This window comes from Lutra lutra, chromosome 4 (assembly GCF_902655055.1).
Source record: "Lutra lutra chromosome 4, mLutLut1.2, whole genome shotgun sequence".
Classification (NCBI taxonomy): Eukaryota; Metazoa; Chordata; class Mammalia; order Carnivora; family Mustelidae; genus Lutra; species Lutra lutra.
In genome coordinates this window covers 124,975,553-125,001,988 of record NC_062281.1, presented here as the reverse complement: position 1 = coordinate 125,001,988, position 26,436 = coordinate 124,975,553, and the positions used below count along the sequence as shown (strand labels likewise).

General features: G+C 34.8%; 1 protein-coding gene across 4 annotated transcripts in view; it reads right to left on the bottom strand.

Annotated features, from left to right (window-relative positions):
• The window catches only part of COL24A1 (collagen type XXIV alpha 1 chain), a 402,100-nt gene that overhangs the window by 116,465 nt on the left and 259,199 nt on the right, over window positions 1-26,436 (bottom strand). For all 4 annotated transcript variants that reach the window (XM_047727942.1, XM_047727945.1, XM_047727943.1 and 1 more), the window contains exons 34-38: window positions 18,444-18,497; window positions 12,247-12,300; window positions 10,953-11,006; window positions 9,431-9,484; window positions 9,161-9,268 (exon numbers count right to left, since the gene is read on the bottom strand). In XM_047727942.1, the coding sequence (XP_047583898.1) occupies window positions 9,161-9,268; window positions 9,431-9,484; window positions 10,953-11,006; window positions 12,247-12,300; window positions 18,444-18,497 (324 nt within the window). The remainder of the gene's footprint in view (window positions 1-9,160; window positions 9,269-9,430; window positions 9,485-10,952; window positions 11,007-12,246; window positions 12,301-18,443; window positions 18,498-26,436) is intronic.

The window sequence follows — 26,436 nt, the reverse complement described above, 5'->3', positions numbered from 1 at the left end:
AAACCTCTAATGTCTGGAAAAGGGACTGCTTATTCAAAAGTGCAAATACCAGTGCAAGGATACAAGGACCATAAGGAATCAAGTAAAGATGACAATGCCAAAGGAAACTAATAAAACTTCAATAACTGGTACCAGAATAATGGAATTCTATGGACTTTCTGACAAAGAATTCAAAATAATCATCTTAAAGAAGTTCAATGAAGTATAAGAACACACAAATAGACAAATAAAATAATAAAAACAATGCATGAACAAAATGAGAAATCTAACAAATAAATAGAAACCATAAAAATAAAGAAAACAAAAATTCTAGAGATGAACAATACAATGACTGAACTGAAGAATTCAATAGAGACAGAACTTTAGTAGTAGACTCAACCAAGCAGTAGAATCAGTGAACCCAAAGACAAGTCATTTGAAATTACCCAGAAGAGTTAATAGGGGAAGAAAAAAAAAAAGAAGAAGAAGAACAAAATAAAGGGAAAAAAGTCTATGGTGCATATGAGACAGCATCAAGTGAAATATGTGCATACGAATAATGCTAGAAGGAGAAGAAGAAGAGCAAAAAGTCTATTTGAAGATATAATGGCTGAAAATGTCCCAAACCTGGGGAGAGAAATGGACATCCAGATTCTTGGGGACCAAAGGATCCCAAATAAGCTGGATCCAAAAAGAGTAACTATGAAACACATCATAATTAAATTATAAAAAAATCAAAGACAAAGGGAGAATTTTGGAAGCAGCAAAAGAAAAGCAACTTCTCACACAAAAGCGAGACCCTGTAAGACTATAAGTACATGTATTAGCAGAAACCGCAGGCCAGGGGCACCTGGGTGGCTCAGTGGGTTAAAGCCTCTGCCTTTGACTCAGGTCATGATCTCAAGGTCCTGGGATTGAGCCTCACATCGGGCTCTCTGCTCAGCGGGGAGCCTGCTTCCTCCTCTCTCTCTGCCTGCCTCTCTGCCTGCTTGTGATCTCTCTCTCTCAAGTAAATGAATAAATAAAATCTTAAAAAAAAAAAAAAAAAGAAACTGCAGGCCAGGAGAAAGTAGAATAATTTCTTCAAAATATTCAAAGAAAAAAAGTTAATCAAGGATACTATACCCAGCAAAGCTGTCTTTTAGAAATGAAGAAGTGATAAAGACTTTCCTCAAAGAACAAAAGCTGAAGAGTTCACCATTACCTGTCTTACAAGAAATGTTAAAGGGCATTTTTCAGTCTCAAAGAAAAGAATGTAATTAATGTCATAAAAACATGAATGTATAAAACTCACCAACAGATGTAAATATATATTCAAAGCCAGATTCTTTAATATTGTAATGATTGTGTTATAAATCACTTATAACTCTAATTAAAAAGTTAAAAAACAAATGCATTAAAAATAACAATAACTAAAATAATTTGTTATTGTATCATAATATAAAAAGATGTACATTGTAACATTAATAACCTGAAATATGAGGAAGGGAGAAGAAGTAAAAGTATAGAGTTTCTGTACAGTATTGAAGTTGTTATCTGCTTTAAATAAGATGTTAAAACATATTTTATGTTAGCCACAAAGAATGTAGTAGATACACAACATTTTAATAAAGGATTAAGTCATACTGCTACAATAAGTCATAAAGACATATAAGTCATAAAATCACAAAGACAACAAGAGAGAAAACAAGGAGACACGATCTATAAAACAGTCAGTAAACAATTAAGAAAGCAGAGATAGTTACACTAATATGAGACAAAAAAGACTTTAAGCTAAATATAATCATAAGACAAAGAAGGTCATCATATCATAGTAATCAATAATATGTAATTATAAATATTAATCAATAATATATAATAATTATAAATATTTGTGCACCAAACTTTGGAGCTCTTAAATGCTGAAGCAAATAAAGGAAGAAATTAATAGCCGTTCAATAATAGTTGGGGACTTTAATACTATACTCTCTAAAATGGTTATATCATCCAGGCAGAGAATCAATAAGGCAACAATGGATTTGAACAACACAATAAACCAAATGTACATAGCAGACATATACAGAACATTCCATGAAACAGCAGCAGAATACACATTCTTTTTAAGTCTTCATGAAACATTTCAAACAACAGATCATATTTAAGGCTACAGTATAAGTCTCAACAAGCTGAGGAAAACAGAAATTACATCAAGTGTCTTTTCTAACCACATGGTATCAAACTAGAAATCAACAACAGGAAGAGAGCTGGACAATTCACAAATATGTAGAAGTTTAAAAACACAGTCCTCAACAAACAATGGATCAAAGAAGAAGTAAAAAGGGAAATTTAAAAAATCTTCAAACTAACAATTGTAAATATTTATGCCCCTAACTTGGGGGTACTCAAATATATAAATCAATTAATAACAAATATGAAGAAACTCATTGATAATAATACAATAATAGTAAGGGACTTTAACACCCCACTTACAGCAATGGACAGATCATCTAAGCAGAAAATCAACAAGGAAACAATGTCTTTGAATGATACACTGGACCAGATGGACTTAACAGATATATTCAGAACATTTCCTCCTAAAGCAGCAGAATACACATTCTTTTCGAATGCACATGGGACATTCTCCAGATCATATATGGTGTCACAAATCAGGCCTCAATCAGTACAAAAAGACTGATCATATCATGCATATTTTCAGACCACAATGCTATGAAAACTTGATGTCAACCACAAGAAAAAACTTGGAAATACCACAAATATATGGAAGTTAAATTTAACCAGGAAGTTAAAGAAGAAATTTTTAAAAAATACATGGAAGCAAATGAAAATGAAAACACAACAGTCTAAAACCTTTGGGATGCAGCAAAAGCGGTCATAAGAGGGAAGTATTTAGCAACACAGGCTTACCTCAAGAGCAAGAAAAGTCTCAAATACAAAACCTAACCAAACTTACACACAAAGGAGCTAGAAAAGTAACAGCAAATAAAGCCTATAGCCAGCATAAGAGAAATAATAAAGATTAGGGCAGAAACAAATGATATAGAAACAACCAAAAATCCCCAGTAGAACAGATCAATAAAAGTAGGAGCTGGTTCTTTGAAAGAATTAATAAAATTGATAAACCCCTAGCTAGACTTACCAAAAAGAAAAAAGAAAGGACCCAAATAAAATCACAAGTGAAAGAGGAGAGATTACAACCAATACCACAGAAATACAGTTAGAAGAGAATATTATGAAAAATTATATGCCAACAAATTGGGCATTGTGGAAGAAATGGACCAGCTCCTAGAAACATACAAACTACAAGAACTGAAATGGAAAGAAATAGAAAATTTGAATAGACCCATGACTAGCAAAGAAATTGAATCAGTAATCAAAAATCTTGCAATAAACAAAACTCCAGGGCCAGGTGCCTTCCCAGGGGAATTCTACAGAACATTTAAAGAAGAATTAATACCTATTCTTCTGAAACAGTTACAAAAAGTAGAAATAGAAGGAAAACTTCCAAATTCATTCTACGAGGCCAACATTGCCTTGATTTCCAAAGCAGACAAAGACCCCACTAAAAAGAATTAGAGGCCAATATTCCTGATGAACATGGATGTAAACAAGATACTAGCAAATTGAATCCAACAGTACATTAAAAGAATTATTCACCACAATCAAGTGGGATTTATTCCTGGGCTGCAAGCATGGTTCAATATTCACAAATCAATCACTGAGATACACCACATTAATTAAAAAAGAAAAAAAGATAAGAACCAGATGATCTTCTCAATAGATGCAGAAAAAGCATGTGACAACATACAGCATGTATTATTTTTTTTAAAGATTTCATCTATTTATCTGACAGACTGAGATCACAAGCAGGCAGAGAGGCAGGCAGAGAGAGAGGAGGAAGCAGGCTCCCCGCTGAGCAGAGAGCCCGACACAGGGCTCGATCCCAGGACTCTGGGATCATGATCTGAGCTGAAGGCAGAGACCTCAACCCAGTGAGCCACCCAGGCACCCCTACCATATGTATTCTTGATAAAAACCTTCAACAAATTAGGGATAGAGAGAACATACCTTAACACCATAAAGGCCTATATGTAGGATCCACAGCTAGTATCATCCTCAATGGGGAAAAAACAAGGATTTTCCTCTAAGGTCAGGAACAAGATAAGGGATGTCCACTCTCACCATTGTTACTCAACACGGTACTAAAAGTCCTAGCCTCAGCAATCAGACAACAAAAAGAAATAAAAGGCATCCAAAGTGACAAGGAAGAATTCAAACTTTCACTATTTGCAGATGACATGATACTGTATGTAGAAAACCTGAAAGACTCCACAAAAAAAATGCTAGAACTGATACATGAATTCAACAAAGTTGCATGTTACAAAATCAATGTACATAAATCAGTTGCATTTCTACACACTAATAATGAAGCAGCAGAAAGAGATGAAGGAATCAATCCAATTTACAATTGTACCAGAACCCGTAAGATACCTAGGAATAAACTTATCCAAAGATGTAAAAGATCTGTACTCTGAAAACTATAGCATACTTATAAAAGAAATTGAAGAAGACACAAAGAAATGGTAAAACATTCCATGTTCATGGACTGAAAGGAGAAATGTTTTTTAAATGTCTATACCACCCAAAGTGATCTACACATTCCATGCAATCCCATCAAAATACCACCAGCATTTTTAACAGAGCTAAAACAAACAATCCTAAAATTTGTATGGAACCACAGAAGACCCCAAATAGCCAAAGCATATTGAGAAAGAAAAGAAAAACAATTCCAGACTTTAAGTTATATTACAAAGCTGTACTCATCAAGACAGTATGGTATTGGCACAAAAACAGACACATAGACGAATGGAACAGAATAGAAAACCCAGAAATGGACCCACAACTCCATGGTCAACAAAGCAAGAAAGAATGTCCAATGGGAAAAAGACAGTCTCCTCAACAAATGGTATTGGGAAAACTGGACAGCCACATGCAGAAGAATGAAAATGTACCACTTCCTAACACCATACACAAAAATAAATTCAAAATGTATGAAAGACCTAAATGTGAGACAGGAGACAATCAAAATCCTAGAACAAAGCAGCAACCTCTTTGACATTGGCTGTAGCAACTTTTGCTAGACACATCACCAGAGGCAAGGGAAACAAAAGCAAAAATGAACTACTGGGACTTTTTCAAAATAAAAAATTTCTGTATGATGAAGGAAACAATCAACAAAACTAAAAAACAAACTAAGGAATGGGAGAAAGAATTTGAAAATGACATATCTGATAAAGGGTTAGTATCCAAAATATACAAAGAACTTATAAAACTCAACACCCTAATAACAAATAATCCAGTTAAAAAATGGGTAGAAGACATGAATAGACATTTTTTCAAAGACAAAAACATGGCCAACCAACACATGAAAACATGCTTAACATCACTCATCATCAGGGAAATGCAAATCAAAACTATAATGATATATCACCCCACACCTATCAGAATGGCTAAAATTAACAACACAAAAAATAACAAGTGTTGGCAAGAATGTAGGGAATGGGGAACCCTCATACACTGTTGATGGGAATGCAAACTGGTGCAGTCACTCTGGAAAACGGTATGGAGATTCCTCAAAAAGTTAAAAATGAAGTATCCTTTGACCCAGCAATTGCACTGCTAGGTATTTACCCAGAGAATACAGAAATACTGATTTGAAGGAACACATGCATTCCGATGTTTATAGAAGTATTATCAACAATAACCAAATTATGGTAAGATCCCAAATGTCCAACAACTGAATGGGTAAAGAAGAGGTATACATACATATGTATATATATGTATATAATATAACAGAATATATATATAATATTCCATTATATATATATATATATACTCCATTATATATATACTCCATTTTATATATGTATAAAATGGAGTATTACTCAGCCATTAAAAAGAATGAAATCTTGTTATTTGCAATGACATGGATAGAACTAGAAATTATTATGTTAACTGAAATAAGTCAGTCAGAGAAAGACAAATACCATATGATTTCACTCACATGTAGAATTTAAGATACAAAACAGATGAACGTAGGAGAAGGAGGGGAAAAGAGAGGGAGGCAAGCCTTAAGAACTCTTAACTACAGAGAACAGAGAGTTGATGGAGGGGAGGTGGACAGGGAATGGGCTAAATTAGTGATGATGATTAAGGAGGGCACTTGTGAGAAGCACTGGGTGTTGCATGTAAGTGATGAATCACTAAATTCTACTCCTGAAACCCATTTACACTGTATGTTAACTAAATAGAATTTAAATAATAACTTGAAACAAAAATGGAAACATAACATAGCAAAAATTTATGGAATGCAGTAAAAGCAGTTCTAAGAGCGTTTACATGCCTACTCTATAAAAGGAGAAAGATCATAAATAAATTACGTAAGTTTATACCTCAAAGAAGTAGAAGTTCTCAAAGTTAGCAGAAGAAAAAAAATGATGAAAATCAGAGCAAAAGTAAATAAAATAGAAAACAGAAAAACTAGAGAAGAGGTTAACAAAGTAGTTGGTTGCTTGAAATGATAAACCCGACAAACACCAAGACAGAAAGACCTCAAATACAGTTAGAAAAGAAAGGGAAGACATTATAAATTATAACACAGCAAAACAAAGGATTATAAAAGCCTATTAATATATAATTATTTGTCAACCAATTGGACAACTTAGAATATATCTATTCCTAGAAGAGTACTGCTTACCAAGACTGGATTATGCAGAAACAGAAAACCTGAACAGACCAATAATGAATGAGACCGAATAAGTAATAAAACCTCTCAACAAAGAAAAACCTAGTTTTTGCTGATGAATTCTGCCAAACACTTAAAGAAGCAGTAATGGTAATATTTCTCAAACTCATCCAAAATTTTGAAAAGGAGGAATATACTCAAGCTCAGGTCAGCATTATCCTGATACAAAAGCCAGATAAGGATATTGTAAGAAAGCAACAGACCAAAGCCCTGATGAATATGGATGCAAAAATTCTCAACCAAATGCTAGCAAACTAAATTCAACATCAAATTAAAAGGGCCATACACGGCGTTCAAGTGGGATTTATTCCCGGGACGCAGGAATGGTTCATCTGCAAATCAATCAATGTGATAAACCCCATTCACAGAATGAAAGATAAAACCATATGATCATCTCAATAGATGCAGAAAGAGTATTTGACAAACTTCAGTAATTTTCATAATAAATACTCTCAACAAAGGTATAGAGGGAACATACCTCAATGTAATAAAGATTATACATGACAAACCCTCAGCTAATGTCGCATTTAATAGTGAAAGGTTGAAAGGATTTCCTCTAAGATCAGGAGCAAGAGACTCTGACCACTTCTGTTCACAGCAGTACTGGAAATCCGACCCACAGCAATTATGCAAGAAAAAGAAATAAAAGGCACCCAAATAAGAAAGGAAGAAGTAAAACTGTCTCTGAAGATGGCATTATCTTCATATATAGAAAACCCTAAAGACTCGACCAAAAAAACCCTGTTAAAATTAATAAATGCTTGGGACGCCTGGGTGGCTCAGTTGGTTGAGCAGCTGCCTTCGGCTCAGGTCATGATCCCAGCGTCCTGGGATCGAGTCCCACATCGGGCTCCTTGCTTGGCGGGGAGCCTGCTTCTCCCTCTGCCTCTGCCTGCCATTCTGTCTGCCTGTGCTCGCTCACTCTCCTCTCTCTCTGACAAATAAATAAAATCTTTAAAAAAAAAAAATTAATAAATGCTTTCAGTAAAATGGCAGGATACAAAAATCACCTAGAAAACCCAGTCATGTTGCCATAAGCTAAGAATGAATTATCTGAAAAAGAAATAAAGAAAATATTCCCATTTATAACAGCATTAAAAACAATACAATATTTAGAGATAAATACAACCAAGGAGATGAAATATCTAGAGACTGAAAACAGTCTAGAGACTGTAAGATATTGATGAAAGAAATTGAAGAAGACACATAAACAGAGAGCTGTCTCATATTCATAGGGGGGAATAATTAATATTGTTAACATGTCCCTATTACCCCAAACCATCTACAGATTTAGTGTAATTCCTACCAAGATTCCAATGGCATGTTTTATAGGAATAGAAAAAAAATCCTAAAATTCACATGAAACCAGAAAATACTCCAAATAACCAAAACAATCTTGAGAAAAATTAAAACTGGAGGTATCACACCTCTTAGTTCCAGATTGTATTAATACAAGACTATACTAATAGAAACAGTGTGGTACTGGCATTAAAACAGACATAAAGACTAATGGAAAAGAACTGAGAGCCCAGAGAAAATGCATGCATATATGGTCAATTTATATTTGAAAAAGAATGGTATATATATGGTTTATATATACAATGGAATATTCAGCCACAAAAAGAAGGAAATCCTGACATTTGCAACAATGTGGATGGACCTGGAAGTCATTATGTTATGTGAAATAAGTCAGAGGAAAAAAAAATTCTGTATGACTGCACATATGTGTGTTATCTAAAAAAAAAAACACCCCTGAAATCATAGGAACAGAGAATAGACTGATGGTCATTGCTAGAAGTGGAGAGATGGGGGAAATGGTGAATGGACACAAAGTTCCAGTTATAAATAACTCACAGAGATATAATGTACAATGTGGTGACTATACTTAACAATACTGTATTGTATATTTGAAAGTTGCTAAGAGGGTAAGTCTTAAAAATTTTCTCCACACTACAAAAAGGTAAGTAACTAAGTAAAGTGATGGATGTGTAACTAACCCTATTTGGTAATCATATATGTATACATACGTGTGTGTGTGCGCGCGCACGCGCTCATGTGTATAAAATTGTCACATTATACATCTTAAATTTATGTAATGATACTTGTCAATTATATCTCAAAGTGGGAGGGGGAAAAAACTTCCAAAGACTTGTGTCCATGTGACACATGGAAAAAATATCTTTCTTCCCTGGATGTTAGGTAGGCTGATTATCAGTCCCTGGTTTGGCCCTCTCTCAAGCCACAGTTACACACTTTCAATTACCCAACAAACATCTAAGAGAATCAGAATGTGTGTGTGTGTGTGTGTGTGTGTGTGTGTGTGTACACATAGAGGACCGAGTTCACGGAGTACTCAAAAATGAACTCAGCAGTACTCACCGGAGGGCCCATTAGACCTGTCCTACCCAAGGGTCCTGAAGCCCCTGGTAAGCCTGTCTCTCCTTTTTCTCCATCTTCTCCAGGAAGACCCCTTCCTCCTGGGTTCCCCTGAAACCCAGTAAAAATTTTTAAGAAAAGGAAAGCAGTAAAATAAGTATACCACACAATAAACAGATTTTTGTTTGTAACATAAAATCATTTAATTATGTAATATTTTGAAGATTTCACAAGAAATATCTACATACACACAATGAGAAAAGTATGATTTACCTTTAAGCCATCTTTCCCTTGGAGACCTTCTTCTCCGGGAGCTCCTGGTTCACCCTATTTTTTAGCAAAAACAGTAAGATTTATTATTTTGCTAAATTGCTCGCCTTAACTTACTCTTTGCTCCTGGTATCTATAGAAAGTATCAGGTTTCTGCACATTTACTCCTACTTCTACTTTATTTATAAGGAATATTTGGCAGTATAATAAGCTTGATATAATTTGCTTGGAATAGCTCTGAAGATGATTTAAAGAATCAATATTGTAAATTCAAATATAAGATAGGCCCAGAATTTTAACTTTCAGGTTATTAAGAGAAACACATAAACAAATTTATATAGCTAGACCTGTGTTTCCTGAGTTCAAGGACTAGAAATACTGTATCTCTTAAAGTTGTAGTACCTTGCTATCCTCAATTAAATGGATTAATATGACTTAATTCAGTTAAAACCATACTTTTAGGGTCTGTATTTTCTCACTTACAAGGGAACAGTTAAGGCCCTGGTACATCAAAAAGCTGTCCTCCAGATATAGAACTTAACAGAAAAATACAGCCATTGTCTTTGAAGATATTAAAGTAATATTGACACTCTTGTTACCTAAAATATTTAAAAGTGAGTTAATTAGTGCATCTTCACAGTTTGTTGCTCCCACCATTGACACTTCCACTACCCCAACCTCACACTGCCAACCCCCCTGCAAATAAAGGGAAAATGAAAAAGAAACTGGATATAAAACAGGTCTCCCAACTTTGCCTTTTAGTATGCAAATGTATCTTAAGATTATCTTGGGCATGGTTATCTTGGGAAAAAGCTTACCACAGCTCAAATTACAAGCTGTCTATATTAGAATAGCTTCTGTAAACTCTCTAATTATACTTATTTACAATTATTTCCTTGAATCTTGTTAACTTTTCGTGACTTTAGATTTTTGTTGTTGTTTTTTCAAACACAAATTAGGTTGTAATCATTTGTTTGCTTTGTTAGGTCAGGAAATATCCTGAGAGTTGATTACTGGTATTTGTGAATTTCTTCCTAATGTGAATAGGAGTGACAATCACAGCTACTCTGCACATGTGTAAAGCATTCCACAGAGAACACTCCACACTGAGAAAAGGATTCATGAGCTTAGGACTCCAAATACTACTAAATGACCATGTGAACAGGGTCTGGTATTCAGCTTTTAAAACTAAGAAATAAAGACAAACGTTTTCTATTAGGCACCAGAAAGTTTTATTATGCATTTTTGAAGCTTTATTTATGCTATGTTTCAAGTCTCTGAACCACTCAGGCCAGTGCATTAAAATGGTTCTCAGGGTACCTGGGTGGCTCAGTTGGTTAGGCAATTGCCATTGGCTCAGGTCATGATCCTAGAGTCCCATATCGGGCTTCCTGCTCCGCGGGGACTCTGCTTCTCCCTCTGACCTCTCCCCGTTCAGGCTCACTCTCTCTCTCTCAAATAAATAAATAAATAAAATCTTTTTAAAAAATAAAATAAAATAAAATGGTTCCCAGCAGACATTTACCCGTAACCCTGGTTCTCCAGCAACTCCAGCATTGCCTGCATGTCCAACATTTCCCTAAAGAAACAAAGGGAAAGATTAAAATCATTTTCTACTAAAACAGTATATCTAATAATTATGGAAGGTGTATCATAAGGATAGGGCTTTCAAAACACTTCCCATTTTTTTCTTTTCCCCAGATTAATTTATCACCCCATTAGCTTTAATTAATATATTACCCCATTAGCTAAAGAAGATGTGGTATATATACACAATGGAATACTATGCAGCCATCAAAAGAAATGAAATCTTGCCATTTGCGACGACGTGGATGGAACTAGAGGGTATCATGCTTAGCGAAATAAGTCAATCGGAGAAAGACAACTATCATATGATCTCCCTGATATGAGGGAGAGGAGATGCAACATGGGGGGTTGAGGGGGTAGGAGAAGAGTAAATGAAACAAGATGGGATTGGGAGGGAGACAAACCATAAGTGACTCTTAATCTCACAAAACAAACTGAGGGTTGATGGGGGGAGGGGGTTGGGAGAGGGGGTGGGGTTATGGATATTGGGGAGGGTATGTGCTATGGTGAGTGTTGTGAAGTGTGTAAACCTGGCGATTCGCAGACCTGTACCCCTGGGGATAAAAATATATGTTTATAAAGCTGTAAAAAAAAAAAAAAAAAAAGAAAAAAGAAAGGATGAATACCCAAGTTTTGTAGCAACATGGACGGGACTGGAAGAGATTATGCTGAGTGAAATAAGTCAAGCAGAGAGAGTCAATTATCATATGGTTTCACTTATTTGTGGAGCGTAACAAATAGCATGGAGGACAAGGGGAGATGGAGAGGAGAAGGGAGTTGAGGGAAATTGGAAGGGGAGGTGCACCATGAGAGACTATGGACTCTGAAAAACGATCTGAGAATTTTGAAGGGGTGGGGGGTGGGAGGTTGGGGGCACCAGGTGGTGGGTATTGTAGAGGGCACGGATTGCATGGAGCACTGGGTGTGGTGCAAAAATAATGAATATTGTTATGCTGAAAAAAAATAAAAAAAAATTAAATTCAATATATTACCCCATTAGCTTTATCATTTTTATTTCCTTTCTCTTATACAAACATACACATGGAGTCAGTGTAAAGATAGATACATAGCTATAGATATACATATTTATTTTCTGACTCATTTGAAAACACTTCCCATTTTTATCTGCTATCCTCACTTGTTTTCAAGATGATTGATATTTGCCAAAATGTGGCAAACAGGGGATTCAGTGATAAAAATTGTGAGACCTTTTCACTATTTAGGAAGGTTACCTTTGCACCTGGTTCACCTTGCAGACCAGATTCACCCTCAATACCTGAAGGTCCCTAGAAGAGAATGATTTGACACATCATTTGTTATACATTCCTTCACCGATTGCAAAGGCAATAACAACCTCGCAAGAAGATCATAGTAATTTTTCGCCCAAGGGTGAGATATATGTCCAGGAAAATATTTTTGCTTCCACTTTATAAACTTGATGGCATAAGACCAGATAATGTTGGGACATTTTAACACTTCAAATGCCAAAATAACATCTCCTGAAGTCAGGACTTTTAAGAACAATTTCTTCTATTCTTCCTGTCATCCTTCAATCCTTGGTCAAAGACAAACACTTTCCATTTCCTCTTCTAATTTCCTACCCTCATACTCTTACTATTCTCAGTGTTTTTTTTTTACCTTTCACCCTTATCCAATTCTGTTGAGCCCTCTGGAGCACACTTTCTTTAAAAATTTCATTTTTCATTTTATGATGAAAGATTTAAGATACAAGATGATATGAATATATTCACATTATGAAAAATGCATATGGCAGCTTTTCCACTTCCTTTTGTGGGTAGGTCCAGTTGTGGAGAATTTGGTTCTTTATATCTTGAAAACATACAACTTCTTGCAACCTCTGGCTCTCTCTAGGCCTGGCGCTCCTACAACTGCTGTTGTATTTTTTTTTTGTTTGTTTGTTTCAGAGATATTTATCTTGTTTTTGAGCGCACTAAGGGTATCCTTTCCCTCTTCCTTTCCTCATTCCTCGTTCTTCTTTCTCTTGACTGTACCTACGTATGTATGTATATATATATATAACTATAAAAACACATGTATTCTGTAATTCCCATGTTTTTGGAGTAGAGGGGTAGCTGAAAGTATTAACTCACAACACACTCTTGACAAAAAGCTTCCTGTTGTCCTTCTATCTTTCAGAGATTCCTTAGTAGTTCTGACTCGTGGGTGATATTCCTCCTTATAACTATGAGAGTTTAAAATATCTTTTATGTAATAGTATTTTAGATAAGAGGAAGTTCAGTTTTCCATTTTTGACTCAGCTTCTGCAATACATATTCACCTCGCTTTTTTTCTAAAATAAAAGCTATACATGCAAAACAGTACCGATGGGAATTATAATGAAAAGCCCAGTCCCATTCCTCAGAGGCAACAACTTTATTTATTTTTTTATTTTTATTTTTTTTAAAGATTTTACTTATTTGTTAGAGAGAGAGAGAGAACACAAGTAAGGGGGAGAGACAGAGGGAGAAGCAGACTCCCTGCTGAGCAGGGAGCCTGCCCTGGGGCCCTATCGCAGGACCCTGGGATCATGACCTGACCTGAAGGCAGATGCTTAACCAGCTGAACCATCCAGGTGCCCCAGAGGCACCTAACTACTTTATAAAACAATTTTTGTTTTCCTAGTGGTTATTTCTATAACTCAAAAATTATACCTCTACTTCTCAACGTATCACCTTGCTAAAGGTTAATTTCCTTATTCTCCCTCCATTTTACCATCATTTCACAATATTTTAATAGTCACATTATTTAAATTCTTCTGTGGGTTAGTTTTGTGACTTCTTTGCTGTTACAAGAGATAGTATAGTACAGTACTTAAGAGGAAAAATTATGAACTGAGATGGCCTGGGTTTCTGCTCTGCCTCAGAAATGATAGAATTTAATATCCTACTTTAAGATTAATATTCTGTCTTGAGAGAGAATCCCAGCTCTCTTAGAATTTCTTCCATATTAAAATTGCTTTCAATGTCACAGATTTTCTTTGGTTCCTAATTTCTCCCAACCTGTCAGCTCTTCCTGGCTTCTTTTATTCCTTTCTTAAACTAACTCTAATTGTTGATCTTCTGAACTCAGCTGTTCCTTTTCTTATACCAATCTTGGATTAGCATTTTAAATTATCTCCATTTCTATTTCCAGCTGAATACTGCTAGAAAAAAAATTACACACTAGCGCAAAGTGGCATCATCACCTGTTGAGAGGCATAGTGGCTAAGACAAAGGATTGTGGAGAGAGAATCCCTGAACTGAAATGTAGGCTGTACCACTATTACTAGCTATCACTCTTCAGCAAGTGAGTTACTTAACCATTTCATGCCTTTGTTTCCTCATCTGTAAAATGAAAATAATAGCTGCATCTATCTCATAGGGAATTGTAAGAATCCATTAATACAGCAAAACACATAAATAGTGCTAGGCACATAGAAAGTGCCTCATAATTGTGGGCTATTGGCATCATTATTATCAATATAATGCGAATTCATTGCCTCCTACTAAAAGCTTGACTTTTAGTAAGGTGTATCTGCTCTTCTGCTTGTCTATAGTCATTCCCTCCCCTATTATCTTCAACCATTGTTCTAAACCAGTGAATTTTCCTCGACTGACCTACTCAACCTCTACTCCTTATCACAACAGAATTTTTGTCTCTTACTCAGTTTAAAAAAAAAAACACCTTCTAGTTATTAGGTATGACTCTTCTCAGCTTTCTTTAGTCTCAGAGGATGTGGCACAGAATAGGTTATCAGCATCAGCTTTTGCGTCAGTTGTGGATTCAAAAGCCAGTCTCTCTTACTTCTTAACCATTTACCTTGGGCAGATTAACAGATGAGACCCCCATCTCCCTAATATTCCTCTTTGGTCTCATGAAAGGTATTGTCATCCATCCTGTTGCACAGCCTAGAAAACCGGGAATAATTTTTGACTTCCCTTTCCACTTTACATCACATATTCTATACGTATGAAGGTTCTGCAGAATTTATATAAAAAACATTTCTCAAATCCATCCACTTCTCTCCCTTTCTGTCCCTGCTACTTTCATTCAGAAGTCCATCATTTTTTGCCTGGTTGAATGCAATGGTCCTTTAGTAGGTATTCATGGTTTCACTCCTGTCCTTTCAAATACATTCTCTATGTAGCTGTTAGAGCTATCTTATCGTCCAAAAATTAAATCTGACTTTTTCACTGTCCTGTTTATCATATCTTACAATGACTTAATATGGCCCATAAGATTAAAAAAAAATGAAGCTTCTTAACAGAGTACACAAAGCTTTTCATACTTTTTCTATACTTTCGTCTACTACCACACCTTGCTTTGACTTTCAAAGAATCCATATTGTCTCATGTTTGTATGTTCTTGCTTATACTATTCCTTTTTCTGGAATTTCCTTATCTTTATTACTCTTTTCATATGGCTAACTCCTACTCATTCCTTAAAACTCATCTGGTCACCATCCCACATTCCCCACAAGTTTTCTTTTTCCTTGTATCCAGGTGATGTTAAATGCTCATTGCCATGTTCCTATGCTGACCTGGAACTATCTGCATCACTGGGTCTAATACATTGCAATGTAATAATCTTTTATATGACTATCTTCTGGAATAGATTAGAAACTCCTACAGGAGTCAGGGACCATATATCAGCCTTCCTTGTATCACCTACCAGTGGCTACAGAGTGCACAGCAAGAAACATGGCATCATCATGGAATTAAAAATAGGCCAACAAACCTGGACCACAGAGGGGAGAAGAGCTTTACTGGCAGGTGGCCTAATGGTCTGCATAAGTCAGATAATGTGGAACATTATTTATCATGTTAAAAGGTTGGCATTTTACTAAAGGTCATGAGAGCCACGGAAAAATTCCAAGGAGAGGAACGATATGACAAAGAGAAACTGGCAGCAATTAGCTAAGGAATGATGGAAGTTGCTGGAGACCTGCAGTAAGAGCAGACTAGAGCACTGGCAATAGGGATGAAAAAGAAAGGGTAAAACAGAGACACCATGGGGGCTCATTCAGAGGGAAATGATGGCTGACTGGAGAAAATAAGTAGGAAGAGGAGTCTAGGAAGACTCAGTTTTGGGCTGTTGGGCACAAGGAGTATCTTTCAGTGAGATGGGAATAAAAAGAGAAAGAACACCGGGAAAGTGATGGTTTTGGTTTAGATATTTTGAATTTAAGATGTATGTGGGTTATGTAGGTGCATATGTAAAATACAACAAGGAATCAGTAACTGCAGCTGAAGAGACAGGCATGAGTTAGAGCCATCAAGATGAGAGCTCTAAGAATAATATTGGTAATTAGAGTCATTGTGATATTATGACTGCTAGGCTGAGAAAGAAAGACAGCTTCACATCAAGAGTGAGAAAGGCTAATGAGAAGGTGAAGAGCAGAATCAAAAGACAGCAGTTTCACAAAAGTCAAAAGAGGAAAGAATTTAAGTCTAATTTATTTAGAGCTAAAGTAAACAAACAACAGAAATGAAGGAACTGGATTTTATAATTATAATGAGTATAGTTTATTATTCCAAAAAATGTCCTAAATAGGGTCATTTTTTTTTGGAAGATTTATTTATTTGAGAGAGAGTGTGTGAGTGGAGGGAGGTGGAGAGAGATAATCTTCAAGCTGACTCCCTGCTGAGCACAGAGCCTGATTGAGGGGTTCAATCCTAGGACCCAGAGATCATGACCTGAGTGGAAATCAAGAGTTGGACACGTAACAAACTGAGCCACCCAGGCAGCCCAGGGGTCACTTCTTAATATTCTTCTATAAAGGAGATATAACATCTTAGAATGAAGGGTTATCAAATTAACTCAGAGAGTGAAGGGTAAGTTTTATTCACTTTTTGTTGTCATTTCAATGGGCTGTTATGAGAACTTTATGTGGATGGGCAGTAACCTCCTTGACAGGCTATAGCAACTATGCAAATATGTCTACTGAGGCAAGGGAAACAGAAGCAAAAATAAACTACTGGGACTTCATCAAAATAAAAAGCTTCTGCACAGTAAAGGGAACAATCAACAAAACTAAAAGGCAACCTAAGGAAAGGGTGAAGATATTTGCAAATGACATATCTGATAAAGGGTTAGTATCCAAAATATATACAGAATTTACAAAACTTAACACCCCAAAACCAAACAACCCAGTTTAAAAAATGGGCAGAAGACATGAATAGACATTTTTCCAAGGAAGACATACAGATGGTCCACACACATGAAAAGATGCTCAACATCACTTATCAGGGAAATACAAATCAAAACTACAATGACACATCACTTCACACCAGTCAGAATGGCAAATTAATAACACAAGAAACAACAGATGTTGGTGAGGATACAGAGAAAGTAGAACCCTCATATACTGTTGGTGGGAATGCAAACTGATACAGTCACTCTGGAAGACAGCATGGAGTTTCCTCAAAAAGTTAAAAACAGAACTACCCTACCATCCAGCATTTGCACTGCTAGGTATTTACCCAAAGAATAAAGAAAAACTAATTCAAAGGGATACGTGCACTCCAAAGTTTATAGCACCAATATCAACAAATAGCCAAATTATGAAAAGAGCCCAAATGTCCATCGAGTGGTGAATGGGTAAAGAAGATATGGTGTATATACAGTGGAACATTTCTCAGCCATCCAAATGAATGAAATCTTGCCACTTGCAACGATGTAGATGGAACTAGAGAGTATTACGCTAAGCAAAATAAGTCAGAGAAAGACACCATATGATTTCACTTATATGTGCAATTTAAGAAACAAAACAAATGTTCACAGGAGAAAATAAGGAGAGGAAAACCAAAAAACAGAGTTTTAACTATAGAAAACAAACTGATGGTTACCTGAGGGGAGGTGGGTGAGGGAATGGGTTAAATAGGTGATGGGATTCAGGAGTGCATTTGTGGTGATGAGTACTGGGTGTTGTATGTAAGTGCTAAAGCACTAAATTGTACACCAGAGACTAATTTTTTTTTTTTAAGATTTTATTTATTTGACATACAGAGATCACAAGTAGGCAGAGAGGCAGGCAGAGAGAGAAGAGGAAGCAGGCTCCCCGCTGAGCAGACAGCCTGATGCGGGGCTCGATCCCAGGACTGGGCTCATGGAAGGCAGAGACTTTAACCCTTCATTTCTGAGCCACCCGGGGCCCCCACCAGAGACTAATCTTATACTGTATATCAACTAACTGGAATTTAAATAAAAACTTAAAAAAGATAACTTCATGTGTATAAAATTATATTCATAAAACAGTCATCCCTATTTTTTAATGGAATTTTAGGCTATATTTTCTGAATATGAAACATAACACTACAGAATTATTCTTTAAATATATACCTAATGTATCAACTTTACCTTGAGGACTCTTATAAAAAGTACTGGGAACTGATGAAACAACAAAGAAGAGCCACAAAAAAAAAATTACCTCAGCACCCATTTCTCCAGGAGGTCCAGCATCACCTTGCAATCCTCGTGGTCCCTACATTAAAATAAAATTTAAGACCTGAGAATCAAAGTTTACTCTGTATTTTGATTAACATATGCATCAAAATATGGGATTTTTAATATATAATATGTAATAGAACACATTTATCAACTTTTTGTATAAACAAAATTATAACTTTATAGTTGATTCATCTGCTGTGTGTGTGTGTGTGTGTGTGTGTGAATAGAAGGCTATGTTTGAATTCAAGAGAAAAGAAAGGACAGTACCCTTCATACTTTCATTCTCTAATTCACTCATCCATTCAATAAACATTTATTAAGCACCTAAGTTACTATTATATTTCATACTATATATTATATATATTATATCATACTAAGAGCTCTCAAAATTTATCTTATTTGATGGATATGACAATTATATTTCTACTGGATATTTGTGGCAAAAATGTGACAAAATAGCATTTTTAAAGAAGCAAATACATGGTCTCCAACGAAATAAAAATACGTTAGAGTTGCATGATGTCATACTTTATCATGGTAGTGAATCCAGTTCAACAATTTCTCTGTTTCACATGAACAGATATAACAACGTTTACTCATATGAAATAATCACTGAGGTGCAATTAAAAATCCATGTTTGGACCTTTATTGGAATCCCGGTTACTGTAATACTGAATAGTGTAACTTTAAGTAAACAAACACTGAGTATTTAGTTTATTGCATAAACATTAAGTTTCTAAACCAAACAGATCTTCTTAGTGTGTAGAAGCCACTTAACTGGCTAGAACTACTATTTTACCATTAACATCTATGTAGTTTTTCATTTAATTTTTTTTATATATTGTTAAAGATAAACTTTTCCCCCTAAATATGATCACTGTAGAATACCTGGAAACTCATAAAGTGAAAATGATCCAAAATAGCCACTTGAACCAATTAACATTTGCTGCAGTTCTTTAAATCTTTGAGCTTAAGAAAAATTGGGATGAGAAAAATTCATAATTTGTATATAGTTAAATCTGTTAGTCTTTGAAGACTTTTTCCATCACATTTTAAAACATCTATTTCCATGTAATTATTTTAAATTTATTTAAATTTTAAAAATTATTTTAAAATCTACCAATCCTAATTCTCCTTTTATGGCAGGTTAAAAATATTAAGCTATTTTGCTGGCTCATTTTTATAAGTTATCCTTATAATAATTAAATCCCCACCTGATTTATATGGGTAATGGGATTTTTGAATGGGACTGTGTTAACGCTAACAAATACATTAATTTTAAAAATATAGTTTTCTAGTTAGATAATAACTTGACATTCTACCTGTTTTTATGTCTCCTAATGAATTTTTGAAGTTTTCTTTCTGTGTCCCATCGACTTCCCATTAAGTTTATCCTTAATTATTATTTTGTTTCTATCTAGAGTGAGATATTTTTCCATTACATTTTGTTACTTGTATATTATATGTATATCAGAAAACTGATTTTTAAAAATGTCTATTTTAGGTGTTACCATTATATTACTGTATCTCAGAAATTGAAAAATACAGAATTAACTCTTTGGGTTTTATAAGTTTTGGGGGATTTATTTAAATTTTCTCTAAATAATAATGCTTTTCTTTCCTTATATGTTCATTTTTGTGTCATACACCACTACACTAGCTAAAATTTTTCAAATAATGTTAGACAATATAGTGACAGTTGGCAATGTTATATTGTGGTTCCTATGCTTCTCGTGTTTCCGGATTTCCTAGTAGGTTGGGTGCAGATACAAGATAAGCTACTTTATTTTATTACACAACTATGTTTGACATTACCAGAATGTTTTGTTTCAATTAACAAACTTTATTTCTTAGAGAAGTTTTAGATTTACAGAAAAATTGAACAAAACGTACAGAGTTCCCATATACTACCCTTGTCAAGTTTTCCCTATTATTATTAACAATCTTGCATTAGTGTGGTACATTTGTTACAACTGATTAATTGATATTGTGCACCATTACCACTTAAAGTACTATTACTACTTAAAGTCCATAGTTTACATTAGGGTTCACTCTGTGTGAACACAGACACAGTTGTGTGAGTTTTGAGAAATGCATAATATCATGTATCCATCACTACAGCACCATATAAAATAGTTTCACGTCTCCCAAATTTCCATTCTCTACCTATTCATTCCTGGTCCTCTACCCCCAACACCTGGCAACCACTGTTCTTTTTTACTGTCTCTATAGTTTTGCCTTTTCCAGAATGTCATGTAGTTGGAATCATAGGGTATTTAGACTTTTCAGACTGACTTTTTTCACTTATCAGGATGCACTTCCTCTGTCTTTTTGTGGCTTAATAGCTCTTTTTATTGATGAGTAATATTTCATTATATGGATGTACTACACTTTTTTTAATTATTTACCTTCTGAGGACATATCAGTTGCTTCTACTCTGGGCAACTATGAATAAAGCTGCTATAAACATTCATGTGCAGGTTCTCGTGTAGGCATTAAGTTTTCCACTCATTTTGGTAAATACCAAGGGCATGATTACTGGATCCTAATGGTAAGAATGTGTTCAGCTTTGTAAACAACTGCCAAATTGTGTTACAAAGTTGCTGTACCATTTACATTCTGTATTACTACCAACAATGAATGAGAACTCCTATTATTCTCACTGGAATTTTGCTAACATTTGGTATTGTCAGTGCTTTTAGTCATTCATACAAGTGTGTAATGGTGTTATTGTTGTTTTAATTTGCAATTCTCTCTAATGACATATGATGATAAACATATTTCCTTATGCTTCTTTGCCATCTGTAGGTCTTTGATGTATTGTCCGTTCAGATCTGTTGCTCATTTTTTAAATGGATTGTTTGTTTTCTTACTGTTAACTTTTAAGAATTCTTTCTATATGTTGCATACAAATCCTTTATTAGAAGAAAAGCATTTTGCAAATGTCTTTGCAAATGTCTTTCAATCTCTTAACATGTCTTTCACAGAAGTTTTTAATTTTAATGAAATCCAACTTATCAATTTTCCATTCATGAATCATGCTTTTGAGGATGTATATAAAAAAGTCATTATCAAATCCAGGGTCATTGGTAAAGAAGTTTCAGCTATACATTTTAAGTTAGGTTTATAATCCATTTTGAGTTAATTTTTTTCAAAGGTACAAAGTGTCTAGATCCTTGTTTTTTGGATTTGCTTTTGTTTTTACATGAATACCTAGTTGTTTTAGAACTAGCTGTTGAAAAGTGTTGCCTTGGCAACTTTGTCAAAGATCAGCTGACTATATTTGTAGACTTCTATTTCTGGGCTCACCATTCTGTTCAAATTATCTATTTGTCTATTCCTATTACATTGTCTTGAATACTATAGTGTTATATTAAGTTCTTCAAGTTGGATAATGTCAGTCCTCTGACTTTGTCCTTCTTCAATATTTGTTGGCTCTTCTGGGTCTTTTGCCTTTCCATAAGAACTTTAGAATTTTGTTATCAATATCCACAAAGTAACTTGCTAGTATTTTGACTGGAATTGCATTGGATCTATAGTTCTGACACCCTAACAATATTTACTCTTCCTATCCATTAACACGAAATATCTCTCCATTTATTTAGATCTTCTTTTATTTCTTTAATCAGTTTTGTAGTTTTCCTCACATATATTATGTGTACATTTTGTTAGATTCATACCTATTTCTTTTTTAATTTTTTCTTTTTAAAAGATTTTATTTATTTATTTATTTGTCAGAGAGAGAGAGAAAGAGTGCACAAGTAGGCAGAGTGGCAGGCAGAGGCGGAGAGAGAAGCAGGCTTCCTGCTGAGCAAAGAGCCCGATGCGGGACTCGATCCTAGGATGCTGGGATCGTGACCTGAGCCGAAGGCAGCCGCTTAACCAACTGAGCCACCCAGGTGTCTCTCTTTTTTAATTTTTGATGCTAATGTAAATGCTGTTGTGTTTTAAATTTCAAATTCCAATTGCTTATTGCTGGTATATAGGAAATCAACTGACTTTTGTCTATCTGTCTTGTGTCCTGATCCTGCAACCTTGTTGTAATTGCTTATTAGTTCCAGGAGTGGGTTTTTATTGGCCAATTGTTTGGGGATTTCCACATAGTGAAAATACCTACTATCTTTGCTACCGTTTTCTATTTGTTGCTCATTTCCTTTGTTTTTTTTCTTTCTTTGTCTTCTGCTCTTTTTTAACTGTGAATTTTAATTGATTCCATTTTCTCTTATTTTATCATATCATTTACACTTCTTTTAAAAGAATTTTAGTGGTTTCTATAGAGTTTGCAATGTACCTTTATAGTTAATCCAAGTTAAATCACTGTATTTATCCATAAGGTATGAGATTAAATATACTGCTGTGATTATTTTGCACAAACTACCTATTCTAGTAATTAAGAAAAAAAAGATTTGATATTACTTTTATGTATTCCTTCTAAAGTTCTTCCTTTCTTCTCTCCTAGATTCTCATCTATATCACTTTCTTCCTCTCTGAAGAATTTCATTTAACATTTTTTACAAGGCTGGTCTACTAGTGACAAATTCTGTCAGTTTTTGCTTGTTTGGGAAAGTTTATTTCTACTTCACTTTTAAATTCCCAGTCTGAAATTTCAAAATCTCTGCTATATCTAAGTCTGTTCCTGATGCTTGCTTTGTCTCTTCAGACTGTTTTTCCCCTTTTAGCATGCCCTGTAATTTTTTTGTTGAAATTCAAACATGGTATATAAGGTAAAAGGGTCTGAGGTAAATAGGCCTTCAGTAGTATAAGGTTGTAAGTTACCTGTTTGGGAACAAGGCCATGTTTACTGTTTTCTGCACTATGGTGTCAGAAGCTAAATTTCCTGCTAGTGTCATTGTTTTTGTCTTGTCTGTTGTCTTTAGGCTTTCCCAGAGATGTCTTAAATAGGGTTTGGGTCTGCAGTTCTTTTAGCTGTAATCCCCAGTTGTTATACAGGAGCCCTATTCATCTGATGGTAAGTTTCAAGAGGGGTAGAATCACTCTATAGTTTCATAATTAGGTCTCAGTCTTTTAGTGAGCCTGAGTGGGGGTATTTTCTTTCCCCCATGTCTGAGACCAGAAGCATCTAGGGTTGGGGAATTGCTCTTCTCCCAAGTTCAGTAACTTTTTGCTTTGGCAAAACCCCAAATCAGTTGGTCTCAGATAAACCGATTTCCCTTGAGGGCAAGCTTTGTTAAGGAGAACAGAGTGTTCTGAGTATATTTCAAAATGGTTACTTTTCCCATCCCACTGCTAGAAGAAAAAACATGTATGTCCCTGAACTTTACAGAGAGAACCTAGCAGGTCCTCTAGTGGTAAAACTCAGAGACATGTGGGGTCTTGCCTTGGACAGGGTTCCCTTTTGGTTTTTTAATATTTATGATAATCTAAATTGTGTCTTAAGCAATTTGTCAACTTTATATTGACAAATATAATTATAGTTAAATGTGTTCCTACCATTCAGCTATGGCCTTCTGCTTGTGGTAAGATGTGGTTCTCTACATCTTCCTGTCTCCCCAGTTTTCAGGCAACAGTTGGTTCTCTGACCTCAGTGATCTAAAAAGAGTTGTTGATTTTCAGTTTGCTCAGCTTTTTCTTTGTTGTAAGAAGGGGGATGCTTCCAAGGAGCTTCCAAGCTCCTTACAATTCAGACCAGAAACTATTTTACTACAATTTTTTAACAAATCAAAAATAGTTGAATTTTATTGAGTATGTGTTTTTAGCATTTTTCCACTATATCTGTAATATGTTATATTATGGATTTCTTAATATTAAGTAATTTTTGTCTTTTTGTAACTCTTCTTACACTTCATTTTTCTTTCATTTCATTCACTTAATTCTTTATACATGTATTTTAATTTTACTTGATTTTTTTGGTATTTATCTTTAGTTTTTTCTGCGGGTGCTATTTTTGTCTGATTTTAGTACTGTCAAAATTCTAATGAGACACTGATCTTTTATCTTTTGCTTCTAGAACTGTTGCCATTTTTTGTATCTTCATAAGTAATTCACATTTTATCACATACTTTTAATTAATCTGAGAATCCTGCTGATCTTTCAAGGTAAGTGGAAGTGACTTCTAATATTCAACTGAGGAAGTGTACCTAGAAAATAATTTTTAAACTGGAGGGTAGAGCGTAAAGCAAATTTATCAAGAATTGATTTTTTAGAAACTACAGCATTCCCCTCATATTCCTTTTTATTTTTTTTTTAAAGATTTTATTTATTTATTTGACAGAGAGAAATCACAAGTAGGCAGAGAGGCAGGCAGAGAGAGAGGAGGAAGCAGGCTCCCCGCTGAGCAGAAAGCCCGATGCGGGGCTCGAACCCAGGACCTGGGATCATGACCTGAGCCGAAGGCAGCGGCTTAACCCACTGAGCCACCCAGGCGCCCCCTCATATTCCTTTTTAAAGGCAGTGTTCAATGTTTAAAGATACCAAAAATATTTATTTGGATCAGCCAAAAACTTAGGAATCACTTTACATAGAGAAATCAATCTCCTGTTGATTTTATATCTCCTTTTGAATCTTTTATATCTATCCACTTCTTTTCTCTGCTAATCAAAAACATTCTACCATCTCTTAATTGGATCACAACAGAAAGCAGGGCTTATCCACTCTTAGTCCCTTCCAATTTGAATGATCTCTACAAAAAAATAATATGATCATAAAACTAGTCCTATCTCTTTAATGACATCCTTTTGTTTTTATGATAAAAATACAAATCCTTGGGATTAGGGCCCACAAAACTACATGTGTTGTCCCTGCTTCCTTTTCCAACCTCATCTTACACTTACGTCCCACCTGACTCTCTGTGCCATTGCCGTGCTAGCCTTCTTTTAGATCTTCAAATAAATATGTGGAACTTTCTCTCAGTTCATGACTTCTCTCTGAAATAACTTCTCCCCATCTTTGCCTAAGTAATTATTATTCATCCTTCATATCCTAGCTCAAATGCTTCTCCTCTGGAAGACTTTCCTAAGCATAGTTTCTCTGTTATACATTCTTTTAGAATTGAATTCCTATACTTCACAGCATTTATCTCGGTTTGTAATTTTCCATTTATCTCCATGAAAATTCAATTAGTATATATTTCTATCATTAGACTGAAACCTCCATACTTACCAGTACATTCCAATGCAGATACTTAATAAATATTTGTTGATTGAATGAATGAATGGCCAACTATCTAAATCCCAGTATTTGCATTGCTATGAGCAAACTAATTTTAAAAATTGGGGAGAAAGAGACAACTCTAATAGATGCTGACTATAGAAAAGATGTAGTCCTCTCTATTTTATTATTCTCAAAGTATAAATATGTTTCAGCATCACTTCTGTGTCCTTCATTTTACCAATTTACTTCTTTTCTTTTCTCTAATTTAACCAGACAGCTCAAATATATGAAACAAAGCCCATGATATCCATTACGAACTGATTTATATTTTACCAGGCCCACTGACCCCAGTGACTTGAATGTTAATTTTTAGGTGCTGTGAAACTATTTAGTTGTTTATGCCTACAGTAACAAATCTTTTCTTATTTAAAGCCTGATATTGTCTTTGCTGCTGACCTAGATCTTTTGACATATTTTACTGAAATGTGTTCCTTACTAAGATTAAGTTAACTTCCATTGCATTTCACTTCATCTAATATTACTGGCTAAGCAATTATGCTTTTTGTATATAACCTTTTGTCAATTCAGTTTAACAACCTGAACACTAAGTAGGTCCAAGATGCTATGCATTACACCAGACAGGATTGCAAAGATGAGAGAAATGGTCTCTAACTTCAAAGAGCTAGAAATTTTTTCAAAGAGATATTTAAGTAAATAATGCTAAATAAAGTTGCATTATTTTTGGTCAAATAAGTATTAGGATTGGGATGGCAAGAGATATAAAACAGGGAGAGAACCAAAAGGAGTTCAGTTTAATAAAATCAATACCATATCTAAAATTCTTCATTTGGAAAGAATTAGAT